The sequence below is a fragment of the Balaenoptera physalus genome (assembly GCF_965194825.1).
Source record: "Balaenoptera physalus genome assembly, chromosome: 19".
NCBI lineage: Eukaryota > Metazoa > Chordata > Mammalia > Artiodactyla > Balaenopteridae > Balaenoptera > Balaenoptera physalus.
In genome coordinates this window covers 49666343-49679911 of record NC_138900.1, presented here as the reverse complement: position 1 = coordinate 49679911, position 13569 = coordinate 49666343, and the positions used below count along the sequence as shown (strand labels likewise).

The following is a 13569-nucleotide window of genomic DNA, read 5'->3' as shown; positions in this document are numbered from 1 at the left end:
TTTATACGGTATGTGAACCATATCTCAAAAAAGATGTTAAAAAATGCTTAGAGGAACAATTTTGGGTCAATTGGCAAAACTAGAATATGGAGGATAGATCAGAAAAAAGTATCAGTATTAAATTTACTGAAGATGATGGCTGTATAACAATTGTATAGAAGAATGACTTTATTCTTAGAAAATATCAATGAAGTATTTGAGAAGTAAGATATCATAGTGTATGAAACTTACTCTCAAATAGTTAAGGAGAAAATACATATATTAAAGAGAGAGCTCAAATTATAAAACAAATCAAGCAAAATGTTGACAGTAGGTCAGTCTGGGTAAAGGGTATATGGATGTTCTTTGTCCATTCCTGCAACTTTTTCCATAAATAATTTTTTTTCTAAGTTTTAAAAAATTACCCATTCTGGGCAAAGACTTGAATAGAAACTTCTTCAAAGATGATATACTGTATGCTAACACATATATATGGAATCTAAAAAAAAAAAACATTGTTATGAAGAATCTAGGGGAAGGACAGGAATAAAGATGCAGACCTACTAGAAAATGGACTTGAGGACACGGGAGGGGGAAGTGTAAGCTGGGACGAAGTGAGAGAGTGGCATGGACTTATATACACCACCAAATGTAAAATAGATAGCTAGTGGGAAGCAGCATAGCACAGGGAGATCAGCTCGGTGCTTTGTGACCACCTAGAGGGGTGGGATAGGGAGGTTGGGAGGGAGACACAAGAGGGAGGAGATATGGGGATATATGTATACATATAGCTGATTCACTGTGTTATACAGCAGAAACTAACACACCATTGTAAAGCAATTATACTCCAATAAAGATGTTAAAAATATATATATATACTGATGGCCGAGAAGCATATAAAAACATGCTCAACATCACTAATCATCAGAGAAATGCAAATCAAAACCACAATGAGCTATCACCTCATACCCATTAGCATGCCTACTATCAAAAAAAAAAAAAAAGAGAAAATAGCAAGTGTTGGCAAAGATTTTAGAAACTGTGGACTGCTGGTGGGATTGTAAAATGGCACAAAAGACAGGGAAAACAGTATGGAAGTTCCTCAAAAAATGAAAACTAAAACTACCACATGATCCAGCAAATCCTACTTCTGGGTATATATATATGTCCCAAAGAATTGAAAGCTGGATCTCAAAGGAGTATCTGCACACCTACATTCACAACACTATTCAAAATAGCCAAGAGATAGAAGCAAACCACATGTCCATCGACAGATGAATGGATAAGCAAAAGATAGTATACATATTACATAATATAATATTATTCAGACTAAAAATGGAAAGAAATCCTGTTACATAGTACAACATGGATGAACCTTGAGGATATTATGCTAAGTGAAATAAGCCAGTCACAAAAAGACAAATATTGCATATTTCCACTTACATAAGGTAGCTGAAGTATTCAAATTCATAGAAACAGAAAGTAGAATGGTGGTTATCAGGGGCTGTGGGGAGGGGAGTTGTTGTTTAATGGGCATAGAGTTTCAGTTTTGCAAGATGAAAAGGTTCTGGAGATCTGTTTCACAACTACTGAACAGTACACTGAAAAACAGTTAAGATGGTAAAATTTATGTTATGTGTTTTTTACCACACAAAAAAATTTAAGTACCCATTTTGGTAATCAAAGTTTCTTAAGAATATTGCCTTCTCCCTTCATCCTGCCTATTAAAAGGTAGGTGTCCTCTCATGTCTGGGCCACTGGAGTCCTGTTGTTTTTGGTTTTTGGTTTTTATTTAATTTTTATTTGAGTGTAGTTGATTTACAATATTGTGTTAGTTTCTGCTGTACAGCAAAGTGAATCAGTTATACATATACATATATCCACTATTTTTTAGATTCTTTTCACATATAGGTCATTACAGAGTATTGAGTAGAGTTCCCTGTGCTATACAGTAGGTTCTTATTAGTTATCTATTTTATATATAGTAGTGTGTATATGTCAATCCCAATCTCCCAATTTATCCCCCTCTCTTTTCCCCAGGTAACCATAAATTTGTTTTCTACATCTGTGACTCTATTTCTGTTTTGTAAATAAGTTCATTTGTACCATTTTTTTAGATTCCACATATAAGTGATATCATATGATATTTGTCTTTCTCTGTCTGATTTACTTCACTCAGTATGACAATCCATGGTCCGTCCATCCATTGTTCTTATAAAAAGGAATAGGGGGGCTTCCCTGGTGGCGCAGTGGTTAAGAATCCACCTGCCAGTGCAGGGGACATGGGTTCAAGCCCTGGTCCAGGAAGATCCCACGTGCCACGGAGCAACTAAGCCCGTGCGCCACAACTACTAAGCCTGCGCTCCAGAACCCACAAGCCACAACTACTGAAGCCCGCACACCTAGAGCCCGTGCTCCGCAACACGAGAAGCCACCACAGTGAGAAGCCCGCGCACCGCAACTAAGAGTAGCCCCCGCTCACCACAACTAGAGAAAGCCCGCACGCAGCAACAAAGACCCAACGCAGCCAAAAATAAAACAAATAAAATAAATAAAATTTTTTAAAAAAGGAATAGTTAAGTGACATCTGATGAAACCCTAGAAAACTCCGTCAATAGGGCAGACCTTGGTGGGGAATCAGACTACTGCTCCCTTAACCTTTGCTGAGCTGGTTCATCCTTTCTTCACCTCCAACTGCTGAGGGTTCTGCAGGCCTTTTAAGGAGGTGCCTGTATGCCTGGTATGCCCTAGGTCCTACACTAGGTCCTGAGAGGTGGATGGTGTGGTTTGACGATCTAACCCACAGATGGGTCACCTCAGGTGAACACAGTAAGATCATCTACACAGCTGGCCTGAAGAGCAACTCTGGATCCACCAGGGGGCACCAGGCACCATGCTGTACCTTTCCCAGTACTCAGGGCCCAGTTCCCAGAGACCTACTCACCACAGGCAGGGGCCGGTTGGCCTGCCCGCCGGCCTCTGCTCCACAGCAGCTAGGTCTGGGTAAAGGGCCTAGGTCTCCTCTGGCAGAGGTCCCTTAATTTGTTCATAAGCCATATTGACTCTCTCAGAGCAAGCGCTCATCAAACATACAAAGGGTTTTAATCAGTATTTACTCTGCTCCAAACTCAAGCAGAGCCCTGGAAGAATGGATTAGTCACAATCATGAGGAAAACCAAGCTTTGACCAATTAGGAGAGTCTCATTCTGAAGTCACCACATAAATCCTGGGACCATGACTTCCCAAGTGCTTGAAAACAACCCTAAGAATTCTCAACAAAGCAGCTGATGAAGCATCCAGAATCTGCGGGTCAGCTCTCTTTCTCACTACCCAGCTTCCGTGACCTCATCACAGAATGATTCCCCCAGGGCTATAAACACATAGTGGCTGTCTAGAGCAGACACCGTGCTGTCATACACTCACTCACTTCCATCCTGGTGTTTCACTCCACATTATCTCCAAGTGAATACAACTCCACCCTCTGGGGTCCCAGAAAAATGCTGCTCGCACAGGAAAAGTGAAGGCCAAGGAGGCTGAATATGTCAATGTAGGCACTACTGCCTTTTCCTCAATTTTAGCAACCCTCAGAATCTTGCCCCAGAATAAGTTTGAGCCCAGGTGAGCTGGTGCTTTAAAGGCCTGAAGCCCTTACCACCACTTGGTCTAACAGAAGAAACCAGCAGGACGGCCACCGCAGAGACATAAATGAATCTGAAAATAAAGGGTTAGCACTCAATGGACCCACTCTTACTTTTCGTGACAGCACAAGATTAGGGAGAGTAGGGACATGAAGGGTCATCAGAGTAAGCAAACAATTGATGGAGACAGTATGCGAAGCACGGGTAGAGAGGAGAAGGACACTATATATCCCGGGCCTTGAAGCAACCATGGGGGGGCTACAGCTGGACAGAGATGGAGTTGGGGCAGCAGGGGGCTTCATCCTTGAGTCTGAGTCACCCCACAGGACCCTATTGGTAAACACAGACTAAGTGGATGAAGAGCTAGCATGCGCCCTCTGTCCTGGGGTGGAGGAGAATCACAAGTAATGAAAGGTAACAGCTGTTCTCTGGGATTTCATCTTTTTGGTTCCCCAGACCTCAGAATCTGAGTGCCTGATTCTTCATAGTTCCTCCTCCCAATCCCCCTCCAAATCCAAGAGGTTTTTTCTGGAGGCCAAGGAGAGTGCTGGCCAGGAAAGGCTATACCTAACCCATGGCTGACCACCCTGGGGCCAGAGTGTAGGCTCAAGGGTTGAGTGGCCAGATGAATATGCTCAGCGCACTACCACATTCCCCTGGGACTGGCCCCTGGGAACAGGCTCCTTCCTGCCGTAGGCACGTTCTGGCAGCCTGGAAGCTTTATGGATGTACACTAACAGCCCAGCTCACATGTTTGGGGCCTCCTCACCTCTACTTGGACAAACCACTTAAAAGTCAGGTCTTGGGTCTCTGTGACCCTGAACTCTAGAAGATCCCTTTCTGACTTCCACCTTTGGACAACACATACTCCCTCCTTCCCATTTCACCTTGTCAGCACCCTAGATGCCTCTGCCCCTGCCCTGCTATAGATACTGGCATGCCAATCCCTGCCATGGGCATCCCCCTGCCAGGCTTCTTAAGCTCTCCTTCCTACAAAGCTGCAAACCAGTATCACTGTGCACACCTGCCTGCCAGGCACATCTCCCAGTGCCCATTCCCCATGGGAATAGGACCAAAACACCTTCACTTCCTTTCCTCAGGTCCCTAGCCCACACTTGCCACCCTCATTTCCAACAGAAGACTGGCTTCCTGCATCTTGTAAAACAATTCTCTCAGGCAAAACCCCTCAGTTTCCCTCCCTTTCATCATCTTCGCCCTCTCCTCCTTGCTCTATCTCAGAAGAAGGCAGGTCCTACCACCTCGTCAAGAATCCTGTCCCCTCCAAGACCTGGCCCTACAAATCCCCCTAATGCCCCAAATCTTCAGGCCTCCCCTCATTAAGTCCTTCTTCCTACGCTACAAACAAGCAAGTTTCCAACAAACAACTCCATTCACTCATCTTCCTTCACCTCCAGCTATACACTTCCTCCCTTCACCTCTTGAATTTCTGGGGGGTAGTCAGCAGCCTTATTTCTACTTCCTCATTTTGCTGCTTACTCCTCAATCCATTAACCCCTCAAGTGTTCACATCTATGTGCCACAGCTGTCCCCTAATCAGGTAATTTTCTTTTTTAAATTTTATTTATTTATTTATTATCTTATTTATTTATTTTGGCTGTGCTGGGTCTTAGCTGCGGCACACAGGATCTTCGTCGCAGCATGCGGGCTTCTTAGTTGCGGCATGTAGACTCTTAGTTGCGGCATGCCTGCGGGATCTAGTTCCCTGACCAGGGATCAAACCCAGGCCCCCTGCATTGGGAGTGCAGAGTCTTATCCACTGGACCACCAGCGAAGTCCCTACACCAGTGTCTTTCTTTTCAATTAAACTTTTTTTCTTTTTTTTTTTTTAATATTTATTTATTTATTTTGGCTGCACCGGGTCTCATTTGCGGCATGCGGGATCTTCGTTTCGGTGTGTTTAGTTGCAGCATGCGGTATGTTTAGCTGCGGCATGCAGGCTCTTAGTTGTGGCATGCGGGCTTCTTAGTTCAGCATGCGAACTCTTAGTTGCGGCATGCATGTGGGATCTAGTTCCCCGACCAGGGATTGAACCCGGGCCCCCTGCATTGGGAGCGCAGAGTCTTAACCACTGGACTACCAGGGAAGACCCTACACCAGTGGCTTTCTTTTCAATTAAACTTTTTATTTTGAGATAATTGGAGCTTCACATGCAATTGTAAGAATGTGAGATTCTATGTACCCATTGCCCAATTTCTCCTCATGGTAACATCTTGCAAAACCGTAGTACAATATCGCAACCAGGATGTTGACACAGAATAGTTCCACCACCACAAGGATTCCTTGTGTTTCCCTTTTATAGCCACAGTCCTCACCCCACCGCAGGTGGCTCTTAAAGATGGAAATATCAGAAGCACTGGGGTGGTTTCTTTAACGTCTCACACCCACTAGAAGGACATATCAGGATTGGGGATTGCGGGGGAAGCTGCCCAGATAATTCTGACACATGCCCAACTGAGAACCACTGCTCACCGTCCCTATCCCGTATCAGCTACTCCTGTAACTCTATTTTTCCTAGAAGATGCTTTCTAAACCTGGGTCTGAAGTCTTAATATTCTCCACAGCAGCCGGCCAGTAGCTGGTCCACTAGCTACTGCCACCAGAAAATCCTATGGTTCCCAAAACCAACCCCATCCAGCTTTCCTGGCCTGAATCTGGTCCTTTTCCTCCTCTTCCTGATCTTGAGTTCACTCATTCATGTACTGAATGTGTATTAACTCCTATGGGGGCCACAGCAGTGACCTGACACGATGCTCATCTAGCCACCTGGCCCAGGTGTCCCACAATGCCTCCGTGCTGCCCAGGCTCCTGGTCCTCAGCAGGGCTCACAGGACTCTTGCGTGTTTGTCTTCTGCTGCCTTCAGTGGGCACCTGTGAAGGGAGAGCCCATCCTGCCTCCTCTAACTCCTGACCACTCCCACCCACAGATGGGGAGGCTGCACCTGTGGAAGAGCTGTCCGGGAAGATCACGAGCCCCTTACCTCACAGTACACAATGTCCGCTCCATAGTCCAGGGCCAGCAGCCGCATTGGGAGAGTCCCTACCCGAACCATAGGGGCTAAGATGAGTTTGTTGTGGTAACACAGAGAGAGGCTGTTCACAATCATTCCTGAAGAAAGAGAGTCAGAAATTCAAATGGAGAAAATCTCTTCTGTTATCCAGAGCAGGCTTTCCTTCTTCTTTCCAACACAGAGTATTTGGTTTTCCTTTTCTCTTATCATAAAACAATGCATGCTCATTTATGCATCCAACAAATATTTATTAAGTGTCTACTCTGTACCAGTCACTGTCCTAGTCTTTGGGACATTGGATACATTAGAGAAGAAAACAGACAAAGATTCCTGCTCTGGTAGAGCTTTCATTCCATTGGGGGAAAAGGCAAAAACAATAAGCATAGTAAATAAATTACATAGTATGTTGGAAAATTGATAGTGCTATAGAGTAAAAAAGAGCAGGGAGAAAGGAGATTGAAAACACTGCGGATGGGTTAAAAATTTTTTCCAGTTTCATTCAGATAAAATTGACATATGATACTGCATTAGTTTAAGGTGTACAACATAAAGATTTCACATATGTATATATCACCAAATGATTACCACAATAAGTTTAGAGAATATCTATCACCTCACATAATTTTTTTCTTATCATGAGAACCTTTAAGATCTACTCTCTTAGCAACTTTCAGGATAAAACACAGTATTACTGGGACTTCCGTGGTGGCGCAGTGGTTAAGAATCCACCTGCCAGTGCAGGTGACACGGGTTCAATCCCTAGTCTGGAAAGATCCCACATGCCGCGGAGCAACTAAGCCCGTGCGCCACAACTACTGAGCCTGTGATCTAGAGCCCGGGCTCTAGAGCCCGCGAGCCACAACTACTGAGCCCACGTGCCGCAACTACTGAAGCCCGTGCGCCTAGAGCTGGTGCTCCGCAACAAGAGAAGCCACCACAATGAGAAGCCTGCGCGCCGCAACGAAGAGGAGCCCCCGCTCACCGCAACTAGAGAAAGCCCACGTGCAGCAACGAAGACCCAACACAGCCAAAAATAAACAAATAAATACATAAATAAAATTTAAAAAGAAAAAAGATACAATACAGTATTGTTAACCATAGTTGCCTTGCTGTACATTACATCCCAGAATGTATTTGTCTTGTAACTGGAAGTTTGTATCCTCTGACCACCTTCACCCATTTCCCCCCCACCTCATCCCCATAGGTTAAAATTTTAAATAGAGAAGCCCAGATAAGCTTCAATGAGAAGATGACATCTGAGCAGAGATTTGAGTTAGCCAAGTTGGTATCTAGTGGAAGAGTGCACAGGAGAGGAAAGGGCCAGTGCAAAGACCCTGGGGCAGGAGCTTGTCTGGTGTGTTAGAAGAACAGTAAGGAGGCCACCGTGGTTGCGGCACAGAAAGGAGAAGAGAGTAATGGAAGTCAGATACACAATGGATGGAGAGCAGTAAGCAGATAGGACACAGTGGTCAGACCCCGAATGGCCCTGTAGGACGCTCTGCGGGCTTTGTTAGCTCTCCACGATAGGAGCCAGTGAAGGGTTTTAAGGAGAGGAGTGGCATGACTGATCACATTCCCCATGATCACGGTGACTGCTGTATGAAAAACAGACTGTGGGGGCCACGGTAGACACAGGCAGATCAGTTAGAACGCTCTTCAGTCACCGATGTCAGAGATGATGGTGGCTCAGGATGGAGAGATAGTAGGGGAGGTGGTGAGAAGTGGTCACTTTCTAAAAATATTTTGAAGGTAGAGCAACAGGAGTAAAATGAAGAAAATCAAAATCCCATGTCCCAGAGATAACTGTTAATTTATTTATTCTAAGCAAACATGGTCCCCTCTAAAAACTACAAAGCTTGCCAAGGATGCTCTTCTCAGAGGTACTAACTTTTTACTCCTCATCCTACTCCGGCCTGGCCTCCCCCTCTGCCACTCTCCCAAAACTGCTCTGATTAAAGTCACCAATTACCTCGAAGTTGCTCAATCTACGAGACACTGACCTGTCCTCAATCTTGTTTTGCTAGCAGCACATGGCATGGTTGAGCCTCCCCTCTTCCTTGGTCTCTCTCCTCCCTGGGTTCGTCGACCGCACACTCTCCCAGTTTTCCTCTCTACCCCTGCTTTTCAGTCTCTTTTGCTGGTTTCACCTCCTCCCCTCACATGTTGAGGTTGCTCCTTAGTCGTGGGCCCTCTTCCCTTCTAATTTCACACATCCTCCCTCACAAATTTATTCACTCCCATGGTTTAAAATATTGGCCATGATCATCTCCAAAGGCATCCCAACCTCACACCAACTGCTCAAAACACAGCCCCACTCGGATGTCTTAAGGGCATCTTCTACTCATGTAGAAAACAAAGCCTTGATCTTCCCTCCTAAGCCTTGTCCTCTGTCTCCAATTATTTATTCAACAGACGCTTACGGAGCCCCTAAGATATGCCAAGCACTGGTAGGCACTAGAGATAAAATGATGAGGCAGGAGGGAAAGGTTCAATAGAATGGAGGGTTATAGAAAGGGAACTTACAAATATGTGTGAAATTAAAACTGTGTATGGTGCTATGAAGGAGCAGTTACGTAAGGCTGTGGGAGTCTATGTCAGCAGGGAAGAGACTGATGGCGGTTGAGGAGGGCCTCCCTTAAGAAATAATCTCTGGGGACTTCCCTGGTGGCGCAGTGGTTCAGAATCCACCTGCCAGCACTGTTTACAATAGCCAGGACATGGACGCAACCTAAGTGTCCATCGACAGACGAATAGATAAAGAAGATGTGGCACATATATACAATGGAATATTACTCAGCCATAAAAAGAAACGAAACTGAGTTATTTGTAGTGAGGTGGATAGACCTAGAGTCTGTCATACAGAGTGAAGTAAGTCAGAAAGAGAAAAACAAATACCGCATGCTAACACATATATATGGAATCTAAAAAAATAAAATGGTTCTGATGAACCTAGGGGCAGGGCAGGAATAAAGACGCAGACGTGGAGAACGGACTTGAGGACATGGGGAGGGGGAAGCGTAAGCTGGGACGAAGTAAGAGAGTAGCACTGACACATATACAATACCAAATGTAAAATAGCTAGCTAGTGGGAAGCAGCTGCATAGCACAGGGAGATCAGCTCAGTGCCTTGCGACCACCTAGAGGGGTGGGATCAGGAGGGTGGGAGGGAGACGCAAGAGGGAGGGGATATGGGGATATACGTATGCATATAGCTGATTCACTTTGTTATACAGCAGAAACTAACACACCATTGTAAAGCAATTATACTCCAATAAAGATGTTAAAAACAAAAAACAAAAAAAGAATCCGCCTGCCAATGCAGGGGACACGGGTTTTCTCCCTGGTCCGGGAAGATCCCACATGCCGCGGAGCAACTAAGCCCGCGAGCCACCACTACTGAGCCCGTGCTCCGCGACAAGAGAAGCCACTGCAGTGAGAAGCCGGTGCACCGCAACGAAGAGTAGTCCCTGCTCGCCGCAACTACAGAAAGCCCACGCGCGGCAACGAAGACCCAACGCAACCAAAAATAAACAAATTAATTAATTGATCAATTAATTAAAACTTATATTAAAAAAAGAAAGAAAAGAAAGAAAAAACCTCTGCTGGGAATTCCCCGGTGGTCCAGTGGTTAGGACCCTGTGCCTCCAGTTCAGGGGGCCGGGGTTCAATCCCTGGTTGGGGAACAAAGATCCTGCAAGCTGGCATCGCAGCCCAAATAAAATAAAATATAATAAAATAAAAAAAGAAAGAATCTCTGATTCAAGGTCTAAAGGGTGAGAAGGTGTTTATCAGGCCAATATGTGGGGAGAAAATTTTTCCCATTTCAGTAAGTAGCACCTCCATTTACCCAATTACACATCCTTAACCCACAATCCCCACATCCAATTCATCACTAACTCCTATTCACCTCCAAGCCATCACTAACCTTCCAAATATGACTCTAACCTGCCTTCTTTACACCATCTCCAAGGCCACCACTGTGCACAAAGCCAGTCTCCTAATGAGTCTCCCCAAATCTACTCCTGCCCCCTCCTATCCGTTCTCTTACAATAGCCAGCATGGTGTCTGAAAAAGGCATCTCTGCTAACACCACTTCTCTGTTTATACCCTGCAATGGCTTCCCACCAAGTTTAGGACAAATCCCAAACAGATGATGGACTGGAGGTTGAAAGACAAGAAGGAGGTAGGGTGTTAGGTTAGAAAGAGGGATAAAGGGTCTAGGCAAACAGCGAAAAGCGCTGAAAAGAAAATGATCAGCACTTGTACAACAGTCCTGATGCAGGCAGGAAAATGCAGGAATAGTGAAGGAATACCAACAGCCACTTTTTACTTCTGCAATGCCTTTGCAATTCCCAAAGTGCTTCATTTATAACTGTGATTCTCAAATCTAGCTGTACATTAGAATCATCTGGAGAGATTTTAAAAACTACCAATGGCCAGGCCTCACCCCAAGCCAATTAAATCAGAATATACAGTTCACTAGGGCAGGAATTTTGTCTGTTTTGTCCACTGTCCATATGAAAAGTACCTGGCACATACATGGTACTCAGAAAATATTTACTGAATGAATAAATGAATGAAGGAATGTACCACTATCACCTGAGATCCAAGGAAGAATTCTTTTCAAAACTTAGGGAGTAACCAGGCAACGTCAGTTACCATGGCAGCCCTGGGAAAAACATTACCAAGTGACACTAACACTCCCAGGAGCCTACATTTGTTTCCACAATAAGTAAACCTTTCTCATTTCTAAAGTACTATACTGTGAAATATGCATCTCAGTAATAACTAGAGGTTACTCAATGTCTGCTGTGAGCAGGAGGAAAAGAGAAGGGCCTTACACAGTATCTAAAGCAATGACAAGAAGAAACTAGCGGCCATGGGCAGAGACAGACAGGCTCAGACAGGCTCCAATCCCTATGACATTCTGAGGTGATCACATTGTAAGGGCTCGAGCATGAGAAAGCAGCCACTAACCAGCTACCCTGTCTCAAATATTTGGAGAAAGTCAATGCAAATACATACCTATGTATTATTCTTTTCTGATAATTCTTTCAATGTATCCCTTCTGGCTTTGTGCAAAGCGATTCTTTGTTTTGTACCTGAAAAATGAGTGGTACATGTAAATGTATGAAACATGTCAGAGCAGACATCCAAGGAGCTCTTCAGCTAACGAACGAGGAGCTCCGAGTTCTGGGAAAGAATCGTAAAAGCAGTGTAGAATCACAATATCTTAGAGTAGCCTTTATATCAACTCCCCTCTATCATATCACCAATCAGTGGTCATCAGCCTATACATGAACTCTGCAGTGACAGAAAACCCAGCACTCTCTAGACAGATCTAGGCATTTCTAGTTGCTACAGCAGTCTATATCAAATTCAGAATCTGACTCCCTGTCACGCATCAGTCCCAGTCTGCCTTCTGGAATGGTACACCCCATGGCACACCTCATCTCTTTTCCATCTGGCACATTTCCCAAACACATGAAGACAATTTTGTTCTTCCTAAAGTTCTCTTCTCCCACATCACCCTCCTAAATCACTCCCTCGTGTGTTTATGACTTTCAGGAGCCCCCAAGGTTTTCTCATCCCAAGGACATGACAAGCAATGGCATCAGTGTGGCTGCTACAGATTCTGGGAAAGGGGCAGGGCCACACAAGAGTGGCAAATGTGACTGACTACCTGAAGTGAGAGTACATGTGACAACCTCAGCCTCTCTTCAGTCCTCAGCCTCTATCCAAGGTTTCTCCATAGCACACTATTGACATTATGGGCCAGATCATTCTTTTGGGGTGGTGGGGAGGGCTGTCCTGTGCCTTGTACGATATGTAGTAGCATCCTGGCCTCTACCCCCTAGATGCCTGCAGCACACACACCCCCGGATGTGACAAAGAAAAATGTCTCCAGCCATTGTCAAACGTCCTGGGGGAAGGGTGAGGGCAAAATCACCCTCACTCAAGAGCCACTGCTCTATCCAATGACTCTGTTCACCCGTGAGTACTCAAAACTCTCTCCTCTGCTGGCTTAACAGGTAACTCTCCAGAAAGTCTATCGTGTATCAAAATGCTATTTGAAATTTAATAGTATTTATCTCTATAACGGTATCTGATGAAAGTAAAACTCTTTCTCCAGATGTTAAGAACCTCCCAGGTGGTTAATCCACATTTACCTTACCTCCTACCCCAGGCACTGGAAATTACAGAAATGATCTGACACCCATTTTCGGGATCCGTTCAAGAAGTACCAGTAGTGTAAGGCTTTTTGGCAACCTGAACAACTGAATTCAAGTAAAATATCCTGCCTGACCATGGCTTTGTGAGACAAGCCACAAACCTGTAGCAGGACCCTCCTCGCTGCTATTTACGGAATTGAGGTATCTGACTGGAAAGCCGGTGGAGGTGAACTAGCCAAGAAAGCAGTGGGTTCAGGATGAGAAGTTGGAAAGGGTGACAAGGGAGGGGAGAATGAACCTCAGCTGAAAAGAAAGGGGAAAAGTACCAAGAGATGAGTTCTCCTGACTGAAGAGAAGATACGCTGAAGGCCATCAGCTTGCCCTCGGGGCCCTCAGCTCTCTGGGGAGCTCTAAGGGAAGGGTGAGCCTGGATCTACGACTCCGGACTCCTGGTCTCGGCCCCCAGGCCTGACCATTCACTCAGACTCTCAATAAATACTTGTATTAAAAGACCTTACACGGGGACCACAGCTGGGAAAACATAGCCGCACCCTCATAAGTTACAGGGGGAGACCCGAACTGGCCAAGCCATGACAGCAGCTGTGAGGGCGACAAAAGAGCATTGCAGGGATCGGACATCGGATCGCCAGAAGCCCTCCGCCCTCCTGTTTCGTAATGCCAGGGCCCCATCGCCGCCTATCGCCGGACCCCGGTCCTGCCTCCACCGCGCACCCTTCCCCAGGGTTGGCC

The 13569-nt window shown here is 45.3% G+C and overlaps 1 protein-coding gene across 7 annotated transcripts in view; it reads right to left on the bottom strand.

Annotated features, from left to right (window-relative positions):
* The window catches only part of DUS2 (dihydrouridine synthase 2), a gene marked incomplete at its 5' end in the record, with an annotated part of 44920 nt that overhangs the window by 30695 nt on the left and 656 nt on the right, over positions 1-13569 (bottom strand). For 2 of the 7 annotated variants that reach the window (XM_082436088.1, XM_082436090.1), the window contains 2 exons: positions 6617-6744; positions 11672-11748. The exons of 3 other annotated variants lie outside the window; for them this stretch is intronic. In XM_082436088.1, coding sequence (XP_082292214.1) covers positions 6617-6742 — 126 coding nt within the window. The remainder of the gene's footprint in view (positions 1-6616; positions 6745-11671; positions 11749-13569) is intronic. 2 more of the 7 variants (XM_082436089.1, XM_082436093.1) reach the window with 2 other exon arrangements.